Source organism: Bombus flavifrons, chromosome 15 (assembly GCF_040668555.2).
Source record: "Bombus flavifrons isolate JBK064 chromosome 15, iyBomFlav1_principal, whole genome shotgun sequence".
NCBI lineage: Eukaryota > Metazoa > Arthropoda > Insecta > Hymenoptera > Apidae > Bombus > Bombus flavifrons.
Window position 1 is genome coordinate 2,557,627 of NC_138456.1, and position 25,711 is coordinate 2,583,337.

General features: G+C 32.4%; 1 protein-coding gene across 3 annotated transcripts; it reads left to right on the forward strand.

The window, feature by feature from the left end:
• Nucleotides 1-1,950: 1,950 nt before the first annotated feature.
• On the forward strand, nt 1,951-24,475 carry LOC138187510 (synaptic vesicle glycoprotein 2B). 3 transcript variants are annotated; one of them, XM_069128402.1, is made up of 11 exons: nt 1,951-2,227; nt 14,784-14,834; nt 15,324-15,485; nt 18,036-18,198; nt 18,404-18,525; nt 18,863-19,104; nt 19,359-19,685; nt 20,414-20,558; nt 20,748-20,907; nt 21,897-22,024; nt 22,282-24,475. In XM_069128402.1, exons 1-11 carry the CDS (start codon nt 2,197-2,199, stop codon nt 22,350-22,352), a joined length of 1,602 nt encoding a protein of 533 aa, XP_068984503.1. In that variant the 5' UTR covers nt 1,951-2,196; the 3' UTR covers nt 22,353-24,475. The 3 variants fall into 3 exon arrangements, with proteins under 3 accessions (XP_068984503.1, XP_068984502.1, XP_068984504.1); XM_069128401.1 differs by lacking the exon at nt 1,951-2,227 and adding an exon at nt 11,517-11,783; XM_069128403.1 differs by lacking the exon at nt 1,951-2,227 and adding an exon at nt 11,856-12,147.
• Nucleotides 24,476-25,711: the final 1,236 nt, after the last annotated feature.

Here is a 25,711-nt window from a genome sequence, read left to right on the forward strand (position 1 = left end):
TTCTCGATAATTTTCTAATATCGTTTCCTATCTGCACAAGTTATATCAATACGATAAATTCAACGATATGTGATTCGTGTTTCTCGTTGATTCTCTATGATCCGTGACGTTCATTGTGACGTTATCCGATCTAAGAATATGTCAAATTAAAATCGATTAATCGTGTACACAACGTTACGGTGTAGTAATCTTTAAAGAACGTAACGATTCTCATCAAATCTTCGAAGGAATCAATGAGAAGATGGAGCAAGGTTAACAGGAAATTTCGAGGAAGAAGACAGAAATCGTTCGGTGAACTTCGCTTGCACAGAAATCGAAGAAGGTTCGATGGGCTCGATGGTCTTCGCTCTCGTTCCTACCTCTTATTCAAGAAGTTTTAAATCCGATGGATTCGCTGGGAAAGACGATGAAAAATTAAAGGAAATAATTTACTTATATCGTTAGTCAACTGATTCTCTGTTACAGATTATTTTCGAAATAATATCCGAGTCTTCGTGGTAAAAATGATGTTTGGTGGGAGCAGGTGATAAGGGTAAAAATTAAGGTTTCTCAAATACCTGTCAGGTATCTCAAGTAACAAATAGGAATCAATCTTAAAATACGAAGAACTTCTTTCGCGAATAAAACTGAAAATGGGGTTTTGGAGCGTATTCTTCCTAGAAGATCTGCGTGTGTCTTGGTTTAATCCACCACTAATTAATAATCTTCTCATTCGTGTCTCCTTTTTCAAACGGTTGTTACGCGACATAATTCTGGCAATTGTGCCAATTATCACAGGCTTAAACGGGCAAACAAGTGTGTTGAAAACGAGGGGAACACCGGTGACAATTATCGCCGACAACAGTTTAATCTTTTTCCTCGAGAGGATCGGCTCGTTCCTAATTAATTTAATTAACCACAAGAATTAAGAGATGAATATTAAACATAGTTTTCCACTATGCCTAGAAACAGTTTCTGTTATGTGGAATCAAATTAAAGGCGCTATTATTCACAAGAAACACTTTTTCAAAATCAAATATATCATGTTAATTCTAAATTTCTAAAAATTTTCCATCCTGATCTTTGAATTCCAATTCCCTCAAAATTCGTCCAATCTCGTAATTTCTGTATCTTCACTTTCTATTGTCATCATTCAAATTTTACAATAGTCTTGTACAGTGTTTGATTTAGTTTTTTCTAATTGAGTCTAGTTAAGAGTAACTAAGTAAAGTAGTCTAATTAAGAGTTAAACTAAGTACCATTGTAGATCTGTAAATTCTATAAATTTTCTATCTTCACCCACGATTCTCATTCCATTCCTAAAATTCATTCAATCTCATATTATCAGATATCTCCATTATTTCGTTCTTGCAAATTTACTACGTTTCTACAAACTGTCCATTCTAACCGCCTGATCTTTCTACCCCTAAAATCTATTCAACCTCATATTCTCCAAATATTCATCGTCTTTGTTCATAACTTGCCTATTTCTAAACTTTCCAAATTTTCAAATGTCCAAATTTCCAAATTTTCAAGTTCCCAAGTTTCCAAATAGTGAAATTTATAAATCTTCAACTCTTTAAGTCTCAAAATATCCGCATGATATACGAAAGCTTAAAAAATCGGAAAGACTTCAAAAACAATAGTAACGTGTAACTATAAAGGTGAATTTGCTTCACGGTGGCTTGCTTTCGTCGTAAATAGCAAGAACAACGAACAGAACGAAATCAAATATAGCCCCTGGGTGTGTTTTGAAAGCAAGGAAGAACGAAGAGAGAAACGATGTCCTCCGACGAATTGATGTTAATGGGAAAACCTACACAAATGAAATAACCTTTCATGAGCATTTTCACAGTTCTTATTTATGGCACGTGTATCTGGTGCCAGCTGAATGTCTCTCTCTCTCTTGATGTTTCTTCGGAAGCTCGGACAACGACACACCGATGCTCTCGTTTAATTTCGAAGCTCAGTCAACGTCGTGATCCCAGGGCTGATTCATCGTGTGTTCGATCAGTTTCTCTGTGATCCTTGATGAGAGGATATGACAGGGAAGTGGTTGGGACCAAATTTTGCTCTTTTGGCTGACTTAAATTGAGAAGAAGAGGAAGAAGAGGAAGAGATTGCTAGAAAAATATCTTTTTCTGGTAGAAAAGATAATTTTTCTTTTTATATTTCTAATTTTAACTTTGCTGTGAAGACAGTTTGAGGAATTTTGCAATGGCTGATATAGAAATTCAGAATGAAACAGGTAAGTTGGGTCATTTTTGGGTTACTATATTGCCTTAGTTACGTAAAATGTTCCTCTCGAGGAAAAGCGAAATTTGATTGTTCTTTTGTATTGTCTTTTGTATTGTATTGTATTTTGTTTTGTAGTGTATAATATAATTTCAACCAAAAGGTAGAAAATATGGAGAACTTCAAATTTCTCAACATATGTTGAGAAATGGAAAAGTGTTATACAGAATATTTCAATCTGTAACTTATTTTGTTTTAATTACTTTCAGATGCCGTCATTTTTTATATTTTTTAAATATTCTTTATATTTTCTATATTTAAGATTTTCTACCTTTCTTTGCCTCTGTCTTCAATATAAAGAAGTTGGTGTACTATTTTAGTGTTCTCAGTCTATCGATATATATTGTCAATATTTCAATGTTCTCAATTCAAAAAATCAATGTGTATTATTAATACAATATTGTCAATATTTATTGACAAACCGCATTTTCATTGAGAACCTTGAAATATTGACAATTTTCTTGATCGTCTGAGGGCATTCTTACGAAAGGTTCATTATATTGTTTATTGTTCAATTAGATTATGTAAAACATATTTTGCTTTAATTGGATTACACTGCGTTTTTTAATTGGATTATGTAAAACGTTTTTTGCTTTATAATTCGATTCTTTGTCTGTCATTGAAAAAGAAGATAACGTATGAGGTATTCTTCTTTATATTTATAGCACCTTTAATAGCACATTTCTGCAGACTTAATTGAGGAAAAATGCAAAGCGTAATGAAATAAGAGATCTTTCGATTACGATACTTCAAGACAACATATAATATTTGGATACCACCTATAATATTGCCGAAAGCTATTTTTAACCTTTATATATTTTACTTAATAACAAAAATAATAAATTTTGCTAAAAGAATATTAGTAAAACAATTTTCCTAATAACACAGTGAAACAAATTTAAATACAAATAAAAAGTTAAGAATATCTGTCTATCGATAAAAAATACTATTTATATCAATAATAACTAAATATATCAATACTATTAATCAATTGAGCACTGATTAATCTTGTATAATTAAAATGTACTAATATAGAAAGTGTCTATGATTCGCTTTATGATTTGCAACATCGCTAGTTATCAGAACTTCCATGCATTATTCGTTATTTACAAATCAATTAAGAACTGATATTGGAATTGGTATTGGGATTAAATTGCCGCAATATTTATTTAGAAGTCTTAGATCATCGATTATTATCTATCGCAGCATCTTCAATCTAAAGTAATGTTAATGAATTACACAATACTGACATATCAATGAATTAGAAATTTTAATTAGCAAGTTGTATCAACATTTATTCTAAAGAGAAAGAAAATCAAAAGATGAATATCTAAAATAACAGAAGACGTTGCTATTCTTTCAAACATCCAAATTTCGAAATTTTCGAATCTTTAAATTTCTATATTTCCATTTTTATATCCATATTCTAATATTATTACAATTAATTAATGATCGCTATTATGATGAAAATAGGAATAAAGGAATAAAAATTGTTTATACGTCTACAGCATTGTTATACTGGAATAACATAATAAACGAATGAAAAGTATAGGATGGAAATTCTCTATCTTGGTCTTTCCACACATTACAATGTCAAGGACGCTGAACTAGAACTATCTAAATTGCTTTTAATTTACCATTCTCGTTGATTTATCTAATAAAATAAAACATCTCGCAGCGTTTACGACTTGTCTTTCTTTAAGAGCTATATGTAAAAATATAGATATCAATGTAAATACAAACGTCAACATTTTTTGAAGTTTCTAGTTTAAAAAAAAAAAGTCTCCCGAAATTTTTAAATTATAAAATTTCGATGATTAAATTTGCGAATCGTTCAAATTTCCAAGTTTCCAGGAAATCTTCAAACTTCCAAATTTCCGAATCTCCAAATCTCCAAATACCCAAACTTCCATACAATATGTGTTATATTTGGAAAACAAAGAAAACTTAAAATGCATTAGTAACGTCATAATAACGAAATAAAACAGTATCGTGGATACAAAGAGATATCGTGGAAATGATTTCTAGAAGCACCAGTATGTATTTACGAAGATGTTTTATCGTGTTGTTGGCGGAAGCATATATTTCCTGTTTTAGTATACAGCTCGTGTATCGTGCACACAGAGATGCACTTAATGAAAATAACAATGATAATATGTCGTTATTATATGATTAAGTCAAAAAGTGAAAAAAGAAAGTGAGATACGGATAAATTAATAAACAATAATAGTGTCTGTCATTGAACTTAATCCAAGTGACAAAGACATTTTTCATCTTGACTTTAAAAAATAGTAGTCTAAAAAGAGCGCTCTTTGTCGCAGGAGAAAAGTTCAAGTAGTAGTTCTATAATCTACATCGATTTATGGCAGAGGGCCAATAGCGAGAAAGAAGAAATTCTTGAGCAACAAACAAGATGTGTAACAAATGAAATTTATCAAGATAAAATGAAATAAAATTCCAGCTGGATAAAACCTCGTGAATATGTAATAAATCTATAGAAAATAAAAAAGAGAATGAACCGTAGAAGATGTAAAAATTATTTAAAAATAAACAAATATCTTCGATCTAATAAGAATATGTAACGATCATTGTTAATATGTGCAATTTCTTTGTTCAACTTTATACAAATATATTTTTTTTAAGCCATTAAGAGCCTATCTTCATTAAGATGAATGTGAGATTGGGATATAAAAATTCGCAATAAGATGAAATATTATGAAATTTGTATGATTTCTCATTTAAAACGATCGGTACGTGGTAAATGGATAAACCTGTAGAGGCTGCTGACTACCTAATGGCGCGGCGTGCATGAATTATTAGCGGGCAGCATTTTTATCGTCAAATAAACTTGTTATCGAGTGATATAATAATGCAGCGCGCCAATAACAATTCGCAAATGAACTAGAATGAACAGACTCGAACCGATCCGATTTATCAGTACGTGTTCCTTTTGCATTTTGCGTTTCTACGTTTCGTCAAGCGATTCTCTTCATCGAATAGATTAAGAAAAGTTAAGAAAAAATCTTTCAACCTTACATTGTGTAAAAAAAAAATATGAATATTGTTTACAGATATAGGAATCTGTGTGGAATCTACGAAATCTAAATTTTTGAAATACATATGTATTTATACTTGTACATATATGTGAATATTCTAGAAAATACAAAAAACACGAAATGTGTTTAACATTTATTATATGAAATCTATTTGTACGAAATATAAGATTTATGAAATAGGTCTCTAAAATTGAATGAAATGTTAAAGCAGTTGGAGTATAAGAATAAATAAGCTTCAATAAATTTAAATGATGTATAAAAGCGTCAAATATCGATTTATATGTTATACGTATGTGCATATCAGTAAGTAAGGTACGATATACAGGATGATACAAAAGTTGATATTCGAAACGAGGATTTTGCTTGTTTCATCTCATATCACGTATAAATCTTTCTTTATTTTTACCAAAGATTTACATGGCCGTAATTCTTCCAAATGCAACACCAATTTCTATTCTGACTTTTACTCTATATAAGTTATTAAAGATTTTTATCGTGTAAAATATATGGTACGAAAGAAAATTAAACTTAAATGATCTACTTAATCGAAATTTGTCGCAAGTAATCACCTGTGACCCAAAAAGATACCAATCAGATTACATCGTCAAATGAGGATTCATGAATTTCTTTTAAGCAGTTTCGCTTTTTCAGGCAATACGTAATGTTTGTTATGTTTGTTATTTTCAAAAAAAAAAAAAAAAAAAAAAATACCAAACATATCAGAATTTTCGATATACTTTCAGACGTTAGTAATCCAGGGATTATAAACAAAAAAAAAAAAGAAAAAGGAAAGGAAAGATATCAATCAACGTTTTCTAATCCATAGATAAATTAACGTGAATTATCAATTTTTATATCAATTTGAAAAATTCCACTCGTCATGCGAGAAAAAGAAAGGAAAAAGATGAAATAAATATTTAAAAACAAGCATTACATAACACAAGTAAAGGAATGAGGGAATAAATTTCTAAAAAATAATTTGCAGTTTTCTGTAACCTTGTATAAACAAACAACGAACCATCCTTCAAGATGCAATAGTATCGTTGTGTTCTTGACATCGTTTCGATTTAACGTGCTGGCACGCGCGCAAAAATAGTCAATGGTGAAATAAACCCTGACGCGACTGCGTTTCGTTTATTCGACGGAAGTTGAGAATGCTTTCGGTCAAACGTTCAATGCACATTTTTCCGCCGTTTCCCCATCCTTTTTCGTTTTCTTTTACTATTTGTTCGAGAAACACGTGATTATAACCAGATTTTAATAACATATTTAATACGATGTTTATTACGGAAATTGATTATTTAAATGATATTTAGAATACTAAAATCATACTGTTGATCCACATTAAAATTAATTGTACTAAAATATTGCTCACAATGAAATACTCGAAATAATTACACAATAATAATGGTTTTAAAAATGTTAAAATATTATCGTTAAACCATATTAAAATACATTAATTATTAGAGCGTCACTTAGATGAAATATTAAGGAAGGCATTTCTTATTTTAAATCGTTATTTAGTGTCTTTATTGTTAATTGCCACCTGATTGTGTAATTATATATAACTTTAGAATTTGCGTAGAAAAGTCGTCGAATCGACGTATGTATGTCTGCGTTTATCAGTTTAATTGCCTTTATCAGGATCGATAAGGCTGTAGTTGCAAACCTGAAGCGGGCTTCCCTTAATTAGTGTGATTTATATTTATCAAACGATTGCGAGGTGTCTAAATCATCTGAACAAGACTCTCAACAGCTAGATTTATCGTTTGTTATTAGATCGTAAACAGGAATCCTTGTATCTCGTTTCTTCTCTTCTTTCGCCAATGACTGAGAATGTGATTCACTCTTCACGCTAAAAAGATGACCTGGAAGATTTTCTTCTTCGTGTTTTCGACACAAAGATCTTCGTCATTTTTACACATATAGTATGTAACAAACAAAATAGAGCTATTTGTATAATGTCTGTTTGAATTTAATTAGATTACAACGTATAACTATAAATTATAATCTAAAACCACCATTGAAAAATATATATCGCTTTCTTACAGTATGTTTCTTTCTCAAAGTATGTTTTCTTGCGGAAGAAACGAACGAAAAACTACTTCTAAATGTAATTAAATCAAATTTATGAACAAGAAGAGTAATGCTTATAAAATAGGTTCAAATGTTCTTCTTCTTTTTTTCATATTTAGCTCTAAACCGTAGGAAATCATCCTTCTAGTCAGGACACAATTATTAACGATAAGACGCATTTGTAGGATACAGCACAGTATCGTATAAATCAGGAAGAGCGACATAACTGCTTTGTATCGGCCAAATTACAGAGATAAACGAATAAAAGTTTCGCAATTGGTCGAGAAGTGTCCCTGTAACATTTTCATAGTTATAACTCAGAATTTGCATTTTTTTAACTGTGTCGTTTTTCTCTCAAAGCTACGATATGCAAAAACGAAGACTCTACTCTACTTCATACGGAGTGCAATGAGAATTTGAGCAGTTCGTCTAGAGTACTAAGATAGTGATACGAATTACTATTAATAAGGACAGGAATAAAACTCAAAGACATGGTACAGATCAACGCTACATCAAAGAAAGATTGTTACTTATATACATATATTTAGCTATATTTATTCATGACGGAATGATGCGATTTCTTGTGTAAAAATAAGCAAATGATGTGGAATAAAATTTTCTCATATTCGGTTTAGTTTTTAAGAAAATCGAGTTTGAAAATTGATCAAGTGTACTTGAATATGGCTAATTGCGGACTGGACAGAACTAGATAATCGGGACAGGAAGTCGTTCTATGTGTGAAACTATACAAAAAACGTGGAATATTATTTTTCCGTTTAAGAATTCATTTTCAAGAAGATAGAGTCTGAACATGTTTAATTAAAAATCAGCCTAGTACATGCGCATGATAAATTTTCCAATTTCTTTTTTCACGGGAACTAAGTCGAAAATGAAAAAATATTATTCTGTATTCTTATACAAAGAATCATATGTAACTAACAGTAACCAGTATTTGTAGCCAGTTTATTTCCTAAGCACGTAATGAGCGAAAGCTTAACACGGAAATAATAATAATAATAAAAAAGATACATATGTAAAAACGAGCAGAAGATAGTAATCGATCGAGTGTCTCAAGATGGAATTTCCTGGTGCCATAAAACACAAGGATTTAGCCCACAGTCTAATTATATGCGCTCCGTTATACGTTCTGTTTTTTTTTTTTCGTCGCGCGTAAACCGGCATTGGACAGGTTTTCTGCCATTTCTATCCCTCCTTTCGTTCGACTTTTTCAAGCGGAATCAATATAATAGGCGAACGCATCGCTTAGAATTTCGATCTCTCAAATCTGTCGACATAAAATATGAAATCTATGATATCTAGATTTCTAAAATCTCTTACATGAGATGCAAAATCCACGAAATGTAGATTTTTGAAATCTACTACATGAAATATGGAAAATGATGCAATTTTGCGTCAACTACTGCGAATGTGTTGAAAACATATTCAAATATATAACATATTCATATATATATATATATATATATATATATATATATATATATATATATATATATAACATATTCATGTAGTGGAAAAAATAAATTCTTCACTGGTACTACAGACATATTCATGAAAAATTCAGTAGCTACAATGTCCTTGTAAAAGATTATTTCATAACGCAGATGTATAATTTCAAATATTTCTTAAATATTTTCAGTTGCCTCCTTCAATAATTTTCTAGCAAAAGAGAAACCTTGTTTTTATTTTGAGAGTCGATGGTCATGCACATATTTTAAGCTCGTATACTTATAGCTTTTCAGTCCTTATCTTTAGTCCTTTTCTGATAAAAAAAAGAGTTTCGTTGCTGCTTAAAGAACTGATCAAGGAAGTAACAATTATATTTAATAGAAAAATTTAGCAGAATTTTATACGATATGTAAGACAGATTGAAAAAGGAAAGTTGGCATAAGTAAACATTGAACTTCAAGTGGATATTTATCTGTGCGTTTCATGCAACTTTTCCAGACTTTAATCGGGTAGATTAGTTTATCTCAATTGCCGTGTCCGATGCACTATACTAAAACTAAAACACACTATACACACACGTGAAACGTAAACACACTATAACTAAATTTCTGCGCTATCTATACGGTTAATTAACGATAATGTTTAACTTCGCCACAACTCGAAAGAAACAAGCACTTCTTTTCAAACTTATAAAATAAAACAAATGAACGAAGAAACTTGTGAAGCTATGTAGGGACAGTGCGAGCCAACGATTCTTGGTTTTTTTTTTACGAGATCGAAGGTATCTCGCAGCTCCAGCTATTGATTTGATTAAATATTTGATTAAATTATAATTATCGTGATAACCCGGATTTATGTCCTAATTGGCTTTAGAGTGAACGACGAAAGTCAAAAAATATTATTAAACTATATCACACAAACTATAACTTTGTTGCAAAATTAATCTATTAATTAATAGGATAATAGTGCTGATTATATATCTATAAACTTTCAGCTTTCGATTAAGATTCCTCGTTTTCGTCCTTGCAAATAAAGTATCGTAGATTATTGCAAATATGAAATAGACGGAAACGAGTTAAACAAGGTGATTGCAATTTACATAAAATATGTATAGGACAAGAACGAAGAGCTAATGATTTCATTGCTTGAACGTATATCAAATGAGATTAATGAACCAATTAATAATCGGAAATTATCATTCAGCCAGATCATTTTCCAACTAAGTATATTTGTTTCTTACGTAAGTAAGATTTGAAATTCGAAGAGACTCGAGCTTCCATTCGGTATCTACTATAATCGACGTCATTCTTGGAATCTTCCTCGTTTAATCTTTCATTCTCGTGGTATAATAGAATCGGAACTGCTACTTCAGCTACTCGACTTATTTCGTGACAGAAAATGGTCGAGATTAATTAATTATTAATTAAATAGAGTAGATTAATTTGGCTTCTAAGTAGTTCATGTACCTATTTGTTTCGAAATAGAAATGAAGAAGGAAGTTCGTGGGAGTTTATGGGGGTTGTAAGTAGGATAGGTGTTTCATGGAAGAACAAGGGTGAGTGAATGCTCTTTGTACGAGATGTAGGATACAGAGAAACATCTGCGAGTACATATATGCCTAGATGAATGAAAGGCAACTGCGAATGACGTCACTGTTTGAAGGTTGATGTACGGAAGGCGAGGTATATCGACATCGCTTATACTCGACATTCCTATCCAAAAGTTACTTTTCTCAGAAAAAAGAAAAAAACAGGAAGAAAGGGGGAAAACCTAAGTCCAAATGAATTTGACTCTCATTTTGTTTCTATGATAATATAATCGCTATAAAACAAACATTCACAACAAATAAAAAGATATATATAAATACTCGTGATGAATATGATAAAAATGAACTTCCGCTGGACGAGGATTAAGGAAATCGTGAATCAATGAATTCTATGGCCATCTCTGTAAGCCACCGATGTAAAAAATATTATGGACCGTTAACCCGCTATTCGATAATACAGTGAAATACACATAGAGCGACAAAAATACAGGATCTTCTATATGTGTATTAATAAAAAGGACATCCCCTCGTCGTAGATATCGCAGCAAATTGTTTCTGATTTGGTATGACAAGAGTTGCAATTCCTTCAGAACGCTGCGAAAATACTCATTTGATGCTTCAAGAGGGTCCATCTTTACGAATGTTCGATCGCGCTCGCCGTCGATAGAAGCAATCAATTTCCGGCTATGCGAGGGATCGTCAAATGACGAACGAATCGTTCGTCCACCCTTGCATTTCTAAATTTCACTAAGGCGGAGCGCTCGCTCGTTTCATCTAAACTCTAAACGCACCATTGGAACGTTCTAAGAATGCACCAAAAAATGCTTGTTCGATTCTTTTAAGCGTTTAACGGCAGAAGTAGCGTGCGATTGGTTTCATGAAGTATTCTTGCGAATGTTCGGTTCGGTTCAAATGACGAGGAGGAACTGACGCGATGTGCGAGTTTCCGACCACTTTTTATAACGGAGATAAGAAACAGCCGTTCGAGCAGCTGGCGAGCAGAAGGCTCACACGCGAAAGATAACCGAGAATATCGAAAAGCCTAGCTAAAGCCTATGGAACGGCGGCAGCAGGTTTATTGTCGAGAACTGTTGAGGGGGGCGGCGCAGTCGGTCGGCCGATCTCGTGGCGAGCGAAACTCGGCGACCGCGGACACTCGGTTTAGGTCGGTTCGACGGTGGTTCGACGAGAGCAAGGACGCGTTACTACCGTGCTATTATACCCGCTAGGGAGATCAGCGACACAGCACAGCGCAGCGATGCGTTAGTTGCGCGCGCGTACGATGTCGGGCGATATCGCTCGATTCGAGAGCGAGCCGGCCGCCTCCGACCCGCTAGTGTCGGACGCCGTTTCCACGTTGCAAGGTAACTCTTTTTCTTCGCGTACGTCGCACGTTTGTTTTGTGCCCTTTCTTCTTCTTAACGCGCGTCTAAGGGAAACGAGCAAGAGCATTCGCTCGTGCCCGTTTAGTGCAAACTCATTTACACCAAAAAACGTTTCCCCGCAACGAACGCGAACGAACGTTCGAGGAGATTAGACCGAGCATCTATAGAATACGCGATAGTTATATTCTCGGTTCGATCTTCGCTCGAACCTGTGACAACGATGTTCGATGGATGGATTCGGATGTTTATCGTGAGAAATTTGAAAATGCAAAAGTGCACAGAGTCTCGCGTAGTACGTAGAAATATACGAACTATTCAAGTACAATACTCGCTAAAGCGTTTAGTAAGTAAAACGACTTCTTACCTAGATTGCATTTTATCGTAAAACCAAGATCCAATTCCTAGGCTATCAGGCTGAAATAGATAAATAGAATACAATAGAATAAGAAGATTCTTAGAGCATTCGATTCGACGAACAATGGTCAAAACGGCATTTACGTTTCAATTCTGCACGTTCTTATATTTGCAAATTTCCCATAAATGCATACAAATGCATAGTCTAGTTATAGATAAATACATATGTATGTACATATATCTATAGATATATAGTATGAATTATGATCCGGGATAAAAATAAAGTACAACGGACAAGTTCTATGACTCGAAACAAGTGGAAATGATGTCTTATGAAGAAATAGCTTCGAAAATTTAAACGGGTTGCTTACACGTGATCGATATTTTGTATGTTACCTTCCACTATAAATTATTATACTATATGTGTTTCTGTATTGGATATATAAAAGTTTGCTTGTTATTAGAAGCTGACATTGTACTAACGTCAGAAACGATGGTCCACCGAAAATCATAAAGCTTATCATACGAGAATAACATAAACATGTTAAAGAACAGAATGATGCTATAATAATTGCTATGACTCAAAAATATTATTATTTTTGCCAGATATTATACATTTTTATCGTACAAACTTTATACAAATATTATTCTATGAAATTCACAAACAAGCATGATTACAACCGTTGTAATAAAACGGCATTGACGCATTGCGGTATTTGACTGGCAGTTTGAGAGATATTTGCCTGTCCCGTTGCTTTTGGTGGTTTATTTTTATCTGAATTGCTTTACCCGCTTCTTACTTGCGTCAATATAGCATAACGATTTGCTTGCTATTGAAAGAACTAACACTGTATTATGAAGTTAAAAAATTTATTTACACCAAGTATCAGACGCACGTGTAGGCTCTTTTTCTTTTTTCTCGCCTGAAGCGCCTCATTTGTACCACAAATTAGAGAATAGTAAATTTCAAAAAATAAAATTGGAAGATCTTGACTTCGAATTGAATTTCTTTATACAACAAAATTGTAACATTTATTTTTTTGGAAATATTCGTGTGTTATTTTATATTATTATAATAATAGATAAATAATCACCAGCGAAAACAAAGAAACATCAATAGCGTTAATAAAAAATTACTATCAATGAGTTATAGCCATAAGAAACAAATATAATCGGTCATAGGTATTACCGATGGTGATTCGCTGTCTGTCTAATTCGAGCTCAATGTGATACTACTGTTGATACACAGGGACTAAAGGAAAAGAAAGAAAAATTCCGATATCCAGTTACCAATGTTGATGATTAATCTAAAAATTCAGCGTAATCTAAGACTTAATTCCAAAGACTAAAACAGAACGATGTATTTAAATTTTATTTAGCTTACTCAATACCATTTTAATGGCTCACAACTTCAGCCAAAAAGTCGTACAATCATGATCGGAATTCAATTCGAAGTTAATCCGCGTTTAAGCCAAACTTAATCAAAAAATAAATAACGATCGTCACATCTAACTCGATATAATCCAAACGTAACTCGAAACTGTTCTTGTCGTATCAAAATTTCAAAATAAGCAACGGCTTACAAATAATTATCTACATAGGTATTTAGCTTTGGCTCAATCTCTCTGATTAAAGATCTCAGGCGGAAACTTGATTAACCGCTAATAGTAATAAAAACTAAATCGCAAATAAAATTCTAGTCGAGTTTAATCTCGTAGAATAATCTCGACTTAAATATCGTGCAAAACTTAATCTGAAGCCTAATCTTCGTTTCAATGTTAGACTTAAACTCGACCTTCTGAAGACTAAAACAAAAGAATGCATTAACCCAAACCTGTACCCATGTTAATGCGTTAGAGATATAATTAGAGATATACGTAATTAGGTCATCATTTCCATAAACAACGTCGTGTTTACATAGAGGCCGGTTCATTGCCATCGATCAGCGCAATTATCTCGTAAACTCTACGCTATTCGAAAAAGTATTGTGTTGACAACTAAGTGATTGCGGATTTTATCAATACCAACTAACAAAAAAAAAACCCGCAATCACTTAATTGCCGCCCCAAAAAATTCTTTTTTTCATGAACTTTGCCAAATGGATGATAAATTGGTTCCTAAACAGATATTCCTCTCGTCTAGCAAATACTCGACGAGTATACTCGACGTATTACGAATCTTTACGTATCTTCGTACGTCTGTCTTTATGTATTTTATGTACATTTTAATGGATTATCGCTAATAAAGGTCAGAGAAGCGTAATGTATCAGAGGTGACAAACAAGTGTGTAATCCCAGTGTGTTGCAAGAACAAAGAAATGTTTTGAGTAGCGTTACGAACTGCTACAAAGACGCGAGCGAGAGGAACGATTTATAATTTATAGGCAAGAAAAGCCTTCGGAAAGACTTGGTACGCTTTTGTTTTCAACGGATTGGCAAAGGGACGTAGCACATTCGAGGAATGTTTTTATTCTTGGAATGAACATATGATCACGGTGGCGGGTCTGACTTTCACGTCAGCCTGTACGGTTTCTCATTCCATCTTTCTTTCCTCTATCTCCCCCTCTTTCTCTCTTTCTCTCTTATTCTTTTTATGAGTAACCGCGTTATTTTCTCGTATTCGCAGGCACCAAGCAAACGGCGGAAAGCGTAGCTCAAGATGCCGTCGACCAAACAGGTATGCGTTCCTTGGGTTTTTAATTTAAGGATGTTAAAGAGCAAGGATGAATTGACTCGAATACGATTGAATTTTTATTTTTATGATAGACGTAATTCTTTCGTTATTTTATAATATTATTTTATGATTTATAGCTTATCTCTATAGCGAGCTATCATCTTTGAGACAAATTAATCTAAATATAATTGAACTTTTTAAGGGACAGTCGTTTGGTGTTGTTGTAAATGAGTCAATCGAAGGCCCCATAACCTAATAAAGGGGGAAAATACTACTACTGTTGTTACTAGCCGAGTTTTTATTTTTACGATATTGGAATAGAAGCGAAAGAGTAAATAATTTTGTATATCTAGAAATTTTTATTTTCATCCGTCTTTCTCCAACTTAATTTCTTGTATAAGTATTTGTATAAGTTCGCAATTCACAATATCAAGTACGAGTATGCAACTATAGATACGATTTATTCTAATGATTCGTGGTATCTTTCCACAGGGTTTGGCAAGTTTAACCTTAAGGTTATGGCCGTCTGCAGTCTGATCTTCATGAACGTGGCTTTTAGTATAACAAGTATCGGTTTTGTATTACCATCAGCGGCATGCGACTTCAGAATGACCACTGTTGACAAGGGACGCATGAGCGCCGCCCCCATGTTAGGTAACACTCGAATAATCAGCATCTTATTAACTATATATCAATGTTCCTTCCGGTATATCAACGATATCATTAACTACTTTCATTTTTGCATACACACATGACAACAACAATCCTTGTCTGTCGCTGACATTTGCTTGACAATTATTTTATGATCATGTAAGAATTTTATGATTGTGTTGTTTCAACTGTAATAATCTATTTAATTTAATTACAAATTATATTTTTCTTATTTTCTAAATTCGATTTTTATTGAATCACTAATCGTTCTTATCGCATTTGTTATTTTCAAATATGAACGAGGATTATGTAATTTATTTTTAACGTCATTTTATATATTGTTGCTTGTAGTTGGGAAATACATTTTTTGGTACCAAAGAGAAATGTGAAATAAGAAATACAAGTCTGTTCTAACCCGGAGGAAAAGGACTTATAAAAAATAAATAAACAAATAATAAAATGATGATTCTTTAATAATTTTTGTTAAAAGGAAGATATGTCACTTACAAAAGTTCCGTGCTTTAATATGGCATATTTGCTTCGTATAATGTTTCTTTATTCGATCGATATCACTTTAATACTGTTATCAAATATGAAAATAGCGTATATATATTGCATTCACCTTATCACTGAAATGAAAATGTGTTGCGTGCCTTTCCGAGGCTCGCAAACGCCACACGCCCTGGAATCGATTTCCATGGTGTTTCGCCAACACGTTGCGTTGCTTACATTAGCTCGAACAGGACATCAAACCGCGTTCCTTTCGAGTTACATAAAAATCCTTGTGAAATTGCAAGTTATTTTCCACTCGTTCAAGCCTTCTCACTTTCCTTATTTAGATACGGACAGGCGGATATTCATGCAAATATTTATATAAATAATGGCAATCATAAATAAAAGAATTATTTTCATAAAAACAATTAAAGGAATAAAACTTAAATACAAATTTTTTGTACTTAATAAATATTATAATAGATGTTGAACTTTATATATTTCATATACTTTTGCATATTACGTGCATTTTTGCACTTTTGCACTTTTAAATTTCCCGTAACTGCATAAAAAAATTCCGCAGTTTATTTTTATCGAATCCAGTCTTTTTCATCCATTCATTCCCGTTTGCCATCGTTCGTTCCTTTGTCTGTGTTATTCCACTTTATGCGGTATAAATATTGATGACGATGTATTGGATTTAAATTTTTCTCTCTATTTATTCACCTTTATCATGATTCACTTCATTGTTCAAATCGTTTCTGAAGATAAAACGGCCTATTCTCTCTCCTTCGTCTCATAACTCAATTAGTATAATTTGCAATATAAACACATCTCTATATTTCCATGAAATTTTAGCTTCATTATAATAATTTATTTCATATTACCGCTTTGTTAGCAATGTGAACAATAAATAGTATTAATAATATCCTTTAATTTCTATCAAATTAATACTTTTTTATACATTTGTCCACGTTCGATTACGCGCGAAGACGTTCTTTAGCATCGTCTTTTTCAAAGATGACAACTAATGTACAAACAGTAATTTGCACAAAGAAAAGGTACGCGGCGAGATACAGTTGATTCATCGCGGAGTGGATGAACGTACGAGAGGAAAACTCTTGTGCAAAAGTATCCAGACACCAATGCTCTTCAAATGGAATGCAACATAAATTAATTGAATCGTAATGCGCGAAAACCAGGGGCGTATCGTTAAAATGTCCATACATGGTTTCCACTTTGTCAGAAAATTGATTTTTCAATTAAAATTTTCTACACAGTTGAACATATCGATGTTGCAATATTTATAGCTTTACTTTTATATTCTTTTATTACTTAGTTCTTCATATTATTTAATTACCTAGTCGGTTAATTGATATTTCGTCGGGTGTTACAAATTCTTGTTATTTTACTATTATGAATTTCAGTATTAAAAATCGTATACCGATATTAATATTTAATTTATTATTATTCTAATATTAAATATTAAATATTAAATTATTATTATTATATTCTCTTGTGTTAAACATAAATGCTCTCTCTATAATCCTTCTTCAGAACAAGTCATTGAACTTGTTTGCCACGAATTTTTCCGTTCGCCGTTAGCATAATAAATCGTTTAAGGAATAAAGCTAATTATTTAAATATACCACTAGCACGTAGTAAGAACGACTAACATATTCATGAAAGCAGTGGCAGGAGACACGATCAAAGAATTACTACAATCGTCTAGATGACACCTGTCGAATACGAATAATTAAGCCTTGAAAGGTTACATGATGCAAGAACGTGACTCTTTGATCGTTTTCTGCTATTTCTATGTAACAACTACCGATTATTACGCGATAGATAAGGAATATTCATTGGAAATATTCATTAAAAAAGAATATGCTAATTTAATAAACACAAAGAATAGTCTACGGATTTTTATGCATTTATGAAAGATTGAAAGTAAATAACCAACTAACATTGTCCTGACAACATTTTCTATCAGCAAAAGTAACTAAATAACCAAGATGGTTTCCTTAAGCGTTATCAATCTCTCTAATTATGAATTTATAGGTATGTTAGCAGGTTCGTACATGTGGGGTTGCTACGCAGCTATCAAAGGGCGAAGGATGTCACTACTGGTCGCGTTATTTCTACATGGTATCTCTGAATTATTGGCGTCGGTGGTGCCATTTTATTGGGTCTTCCTGTTTTTGAAATTTCTAAGCGGTGCAGCGTTAGTATTATTACATTTTATCCAACTTAAGCAGAATAACAGATAGATGATAAATTTAATGACCGTATAATACTTTACACAATAAAAGTTTGGTTGTGATACGTTTTATTTCACAAAAGTTAAATAACACACGATTGACAATCTTGATTTCCTGTGTCCAAAGTGGAACATTTTATTTCACGATCGTGTTTAATTATTGCTTCAGTATGAATGGACAATCGGCCGTCGTTTTTCTGTATTTGGGTGAATTTCAACCGACTAAATATCGGGACAAAATGCTCTCGTGGATGGAAATGGCTTGGGTGGTTGGAATGATCATTTTAGCAGGTAATTACTGCCAAAATTTACGAATTATAATATGTCGTTAATTTAACGTGAAGTCTAGATGTTTCGTTTATAAACTTTTATAAGATTCAGTAAAGAGATTAAAGTATTAAATTTTCTATTGCAATCAGATTTAATGGATGTATAATGTATATGTCTTACGTTAAGTTTTAACGATAATAATCTAACGATAACGATCTTAATGATAATAAATCTTAGGTAATTTTTATTAGGAATAAAAGTTCGAAAACATAATCCTGTATTATTTTTAAATATTTCACTTTGCCTGCGTTTCTTTCTCACAATTTGTTCAACATTGCAAACTGTTTGGAAATTTCAGGCGTCGGTTGGATTATTATTCCGTTGAACGTGAACATCGAAACGGACGGCGGTTTCTTTTTCCATTCGTGGAATCTTTTCGTATTCATATGCTCCCTTCCAGCCTTGTTGACCGGAACTTGGTTGCTGTTTTTCCCTGAAACACCAAAATATCTCGCGGAGACTGGACACAACGTTCAAATGCTGGATGTTTTAATGAGAATGTACTCTGAAAACAGTGGAGAGCCACCGAAAGAGTACATAGTAAGTATTTATATTCGCTTTTCGAGTAACAGAAATCATTAAAGAATTTCTCAGAAGTTGAAAGCTGCTGTAAAAATATTTTGAAAATGAGAGAATTCGATCTTCAAGTCAATTTCTCTCGAACTCGAAATCCTATGTAAATTAAGCTAAACGCGAGTGATTTCTTTTAATTCTTGATTTGTTTATTTGATAAAAATATTCCTGTAATAGCAATGAAACGAAAAAAACAAAAATTTCTGATCTTCCATTTTCAGACGAAGCTTCGAAACTGCGAGAATAACAATTTAAACGATTTGGTGCACCGAATAATGCACACCAAAGAGAGAGAAGATGTGAGCGAGAAATCCTTCCAAGTGATGATAACTGACATATACATGAAAACCATGATGATACTGAAGCCACCGTTTCTTTGTAGAACGATTGTAATGTGTCTGATCGCATGTTTCGTCACGTCCTCTTATTACACGCTGACTTTATGGCTGCCAGAACTTTTTCATAGATATGCGGACTTTCAGGAGGCGTATCCCAATCAAACAGCTAGCGTTTGCACATTGAAGAGCGCGAAAAATGTTACAGAAATAGTGAGTGATCGAATAACAAATATAAATATGATTTTTAGGTGAAATTTAGAGGAATTTTTCAACATTTCCTAAATATCTCGCTCATAATTTTTTTATCGTTAGACGAAAGAAGAAAAAGGAAAAAGCTATACATATATATATTAGACAAAAAGGTGGAAATCATTGTAATAGGAATTTTTTCTAGTAGAGAGTTGGCTCTCGCAACGAAATGTCGCATAAATTAAATTTACATTTTGTAATTGTAATTGTTCTAAGGTTAGAAACTAGGAAGAGAGATATTGGGACGATTGCCAAGGAGGCATTATAGAATAGACAAATGAAAAGTAGTAATTTTTATATAAAATTTAGTAGATAATTATTCATTTGTTATTCGTTGAATTGAATTTTGCAATGAAACCTCGTATAGAGTAGATATGTAGTTTGCAATTGTAATTATTCTATGAAGAAGAAATTGTATTGTTCTACATTTAGAATTGAAATTAAAGAGATATTAGGATGATTGCCAAGAAGCAATTGCAAAATAGGCAAAAGCACGGAATAGTTTGCGATATGTAGATGGAATACAAAGATCAGATGTTCGTTGTTCATTGCGTTATTATCTATACATAAAACTCTATTTATAGTATGTTACGCGATTTTAATTGAATTCTAGGATAACTTAAAAATTTCTTAATATAATAAAATATTAAATACTATTATAGTGATTTAATGGGAAAAATTTTGCACAGGATATGTCAGACGATCCGTTCGGCTGCAATTCCAGAGTACAAACTAGCGTGTTCGTGCACACATTTATTTTGGGTGCCTCGTGTATTCCGACAGGGCTGATATTGCCATTATTTGTTAACTACTTAGGATATAAATTTTTCCTCGGTAAGCAAACAAATATCTTTTTCTTTCTACCATTACGAGATATATATATTTTTATTTCAAGATATATTTTTATCTCTAACACATCCATTGCTATTAAAATACAACTATTCATCCCTGAATTCTTTGCCTTCCTATTTTCATCAAGGATGTCTATCGACAGATATCGAATAATTTTGTCTGTCATTTCAGTGATAACAGCTTTCATTCCTGCTGTCGTGACGGCTTGCCTTTTTCTGGTGGAGACGTCCACCCAAAACTTGGTTCTTTCGTGTGCCTATGAGTCCGTCACTTCCGTTTGCTTGAGCGTCGTATATTGCCTTTTAGTCGATCTGTATCCAACGCACTTAAGGTAATCTACCCACCCAGGATTCTTACTTTTTTCCTATACTTAATAATTCTAATAATAAAGATATAAAATAAATCCTAAGAATAAAAATAAAATATCTTTATTTTCTTAATCGTTTCGTAAATATTTCAAGGGAATTCAAAGAGATAGTTCGTGAATTCGATAATTGTGAGGGTATGAATACCTCTGTGATTTACTGTAGAAACTTGAAAAAATTTCATCCTTCCGCACGAGTTTTCTAAAAAAAGATCGCCACTTGTTTATTCTCTCCAAAGATATGAAAGAAAGTTTATTGTGTGCTTATCGATCGATATAAATATCCCGGTATATAATGCTTATTTTTTCGTCTGTGTCAACTGGTTTATTTATAATAGAAACGATCATTCTTTTCGACGATCGAATATTGAACTAATCTGTCGATCTCGAAACATTATCTCGAGTGTTCTTGCTTTCAATACCTACGATAAAATACTTGTCTTCTTATATTATTATTATCGTTATCGTTTATTAATACTATCATTATAGTTGTTAGAGAACGTTATGCAACTTGATTTTTGCAGATCGAAATTGCAGTTGCGTTTTATTGCGAAATGTGATTGAAATTTTCGTCATTGATATTTGTTTCATAAATTGAGATTTATGTAGCTGTTGTTAGGTGTCTTTGGAATTATGTAACTGGAATAAACGTTATTATCGTAACAGAGAGACCTTATCGTTGGAATATTAGGTAGAGATCTATGATTAAAATAGAAATTACGTCCTTAGGGAAATTTACAAAATTCGTTGTTTCTTCGTTATACATTAACTCAATTATAATGTAAAAATATTGAAAGTTAATTACGATCATTACCATTTACTATTTTGTAACAGAATCGTGTTATTATCGACGAAAACTTATGATTCTTACCGAACATAAGAAAATTAATTACCCGAAACTGTCACAAAATTAATGATATAAAGCTCAATAATTTTCAAATATAATTCTGTTTCAGAGCAATGGCGTCCGGTTTGTCTGCCTTTATCAGTAGAATAGGTGCCATTAGTGGTACTCTAATGATCGGATACTTGATCGACGACTATTGTACATTGGTGATTGTTATCGTGGCTGCTCAATTATTCCGTATGTATTCAAATTCCGACCTCTCCATTTTTTTAATTAGGTCTTAAATTATCTCCATACAGATGTATTGTGTTGTATTAACTTATCGCGTTTAAATAGCGATAATGTCGTGACAGTACTTGTTACATCTGTTAGACTACTCAAATTCATTCAATATCTGCAAATATATTTATAAGTTACTTTTAATTTAATGCTTTCTTCCTTATATAATGTCTTATCGAATATTTATATGCGTAAAATTTATTTATTTATTCCAGTGAGTGGTTTGCTAGCCCTGTTTACACCAGGAAGAAAGAAATCGAAAGCGATAGACGTTGAGAAATCTTAACGATAGTACGGATTAAGCTAAAGAAAGTGGGACGAAAGAAAAGAAACAATCAAAAAGGTTTTTACATTCACAAGAAGGATTCTATATAATTTACTTTTCCATTTTTTTTTTTTTTTTTTTTTTTAATAATATAAACGCATTTCGCTTGGAAACAAGAAATATAGGCAATTTTATCGATGAGAGAATTTAATTAAACTCGAAATAATTAGAGGATCTCTTATTTAACACCAGAAAGTCCAATCAGAACGACCAATTCACAAAGATTGGTAAAAATTATTATTTTCATTAGTAAGCGTGACATAATTATTTGCAACTCTTTAAGCTATGGTGCTTCTGGTGTTAAAACATCTTTACTTTCCCTTAAGTTCTGTCAAGTTAAGAGTATGAAAACATGTTATTACTTAAATGTACGATATAATATTACAACTTAAATTTAGAAGAAAGATATTAGTGTTAAATTTACAGTATTTCTTTCTCGTAATGGTTAAGAACGTTAATGTCTTCATTTCTTGTTAACGAATTATATACTTATCTATATACATATACATATATAGAAACACCATCTTCTAATAATTAAACTATCGTGCCTGTGTACTTTCTGCGTATACTTTATCACGGCCGGTGTCTGCGTTATTTTATACATTTTTCTTAATACACACCGGACATAATTTAGTATACTTTAAGAGGATGCCTGTTATTGATCGAGTGTATTTTGCAAGTGAAGATTATTCTTCCTATACAATGGCTACAAAAAGCAGCGGCACGTATTTTCCGATGAAGCATCTTTTTTTATCAGGTCGTACATTTCATTTTCACAGTATTAAATTTTTGCAGTCATATAGTACGAAATCTCACGTACTCGGAATTAATTAATTAGTACGTAAATACTATGATCAATACGTACAATGGTGTGCCAATATATTTTGTGGCCACCGTATAGATATTTGTAGCTGCTATGAAAATTTTACGTGACAGTTTCGCGTAACGCACACAATGTTTGTGAATACTCAGCAAATTCGAGAGGTTCACGATGATGAAAGTATATATGTGTTACATATTTTTCTACATTTCTAAAATATTAATATCTTCATCGAGCGTCGTATACGGTAGTTAAAAAGTATACAGAATCTTTGTTTCGTAATTAAAATCTCTTAACATGTATTCCAGGATATTGTACTTTATTCTTCTAATTTATAGAAGAAGAGGAATGGCTACTTTGTTCTCTTCAGAATTTACAAAACGATTTGGAAGGAGTACGAATAAAATTTAGAGAAACTGTCGCGGTTCGAATTTGTATTGTTGTCATAACGAGGGAATAAAATAAATATGAAGTGTCCTTTGGTAAACTTTGAGAAATTTGGATTTTACATTTTACTAGAACGTGAAAAGCATTCTGTCATAATAAGAATGACAAATTTTCTCAAAGAATAAAGAAAGTAGAAAATGATAAATTTACAGAATTTATCGCAAAACTGACCTGAAAGTAAATTGTTCGACTTTGTCTTAGTATTTTAAAAATCATTTGACATTAAACTTATCATTTTTCTGTGACAACAGAACAATTTTAAGTTGTAATACCTGTACGTATAATTACCGTGAAAATAATTAAACGATCGTTTAAAAATTTACTACACTCGTTCTGAAATAACCTGTAGAATATTCTGTTAAAATATTATATACAACGAAAAAGATCTTCGAATAAATAGATTAATGTATTTAGTACTTAATACACATACAGCTAAAAAAGCTAGGCAGGAAATAAATGCTCAATTATATAAACCATTATCACGACGATCTCTCGTATTGTTAACACAGTGCCACGATATTTCTTTAACATTGCAAATTGTACGGTGTTAAGGGGCCCGCATACGATTAATAATATTGCCAATATCGCCAAGTATTGTCAAACAGTATTCATCGTGTGCAGATCTCTTTACGAAGCTTGATTCGATCGATCAGCCTCGAACTCTATGTAAATGAATATCGAACGCGACGATCGTATTCCCGACGCGTGTTATTCTTCTATTTTTCTATGTACGAGACTTTTTATATTGTAGACTGTTTATATGCCGGCCATCGAAGTACAATAAAAAATATGTTCTTGCTGAACCTATCAAAATCAATTGTCGTCTATTATTTTTTGAAAGTTCGAAATTTATATAAAGTGATTTCAAAATGTTGTTACCATATAAAGGAAAATTTATTAATATTTGTTATCAGTGATCTTAAAAGGACTACAGGAAAGAAGGCTACTTCAATCAAGATTTCTACTATTCGTATAAATTTTGAAACAACGTTTTTATCTACAAAGAGTGATAGAAGATATCGATAATAATTTTGGAATTTCGAAATCCTTTATGTCCGAGAAGAGTTCATTTATATTCTACTATCAATAAATCTAGAAATTTCAGTTGAAATAGAAGTCCTGTCTACAATTTTTTTGAAACCATTGATTTTATGGGACACAAAGAAAGAAAGGATCTATTAATTTCATAACCGTTTACTGATAAGAGTTCATATCATTTTATATTTTCGAAGACATTCGCGTGCAACTGTAAATCTCTCCCTTACGAAATACCCTAATTCATAAACACCTCCTAAACCTCGTCCCTCCTCTCGAAAACCTATTTGTACCAAAAACTCATTCTATTTTCGTAACCGTATTTTACCACTTTGTATCAGCCTACTCGTTCAACATTGTTGACATTGACACGAAGCCTAAACGGTGTGTTTTGCAATTGGACCACGGCCATTTTTAAAGAAATACTTCTAATCCTTTCCGGTCTACTTAGCGGTTTTTTTTCATTTTCGCGTCCCTCTGTTTCACAATGAAATCTTAATTAAATATCGTAATGGCGAATATCGTTGTTTGGATGATGGCAATTAATTATTATTTTTTTCTCGCGACGCATCGATGACGGAGATATTGGGATGGCGATCGAATATTTGGCGCGAATCCACCGATCGCTTGCCAACACAGCGTTCGCGCGCATGCACGATATGCGAACTTAAGGAAAATTACAGGCTTACCTTGTCGATCTACGATTTAAACGCTTAGTTTCGTTTCATACCTGACGCGACCATTACTTCTCGATTAGTTGCCCTTTCATACTAATTCCACTCCGATATATATGTATACCGACCAACTCTTTTGTTTTGTGTTGCAAGAAGAAGACACGATACGACTATTTCGTCTTGAAAACTGATTTCAGTTAGCCAATGTGAGTTCGATTAATAGACTGCGGGTATTTATGCAAATTCGTATCTCTCTGAGTAAAATTTAGAAAATATCTGTTTTATCCAGCAGATATTACAACGAATACTACGCTTGAAATGTTTTTGCATTTAATGCGCAGTCA

Bases quoted from the DNA above. Each gene is read 5' to 3' on its own strand.
- LOC138187510 (XM_069128401.1), top strand. From the start codon at position 11,702: ATGTCGGGCGATATCGCTCGATTCGAGAGCGAGCCGGCCGCCTCCGAC. The intron at 19,686-20,413 runs GTGAGTGATCGA...AATTTTGCACAG, and splicing joins CGAAAAATGTTACAGAAATA to GATATGTCAGACGATCCGTT. The intron at 22,025-22,281 runs GTATGTATTCAA...TATTTATTCCAG, and splicing joins CGTGGCTGCTCAATTATTCC to TGAGTGGTTTGCTAGCCCTG.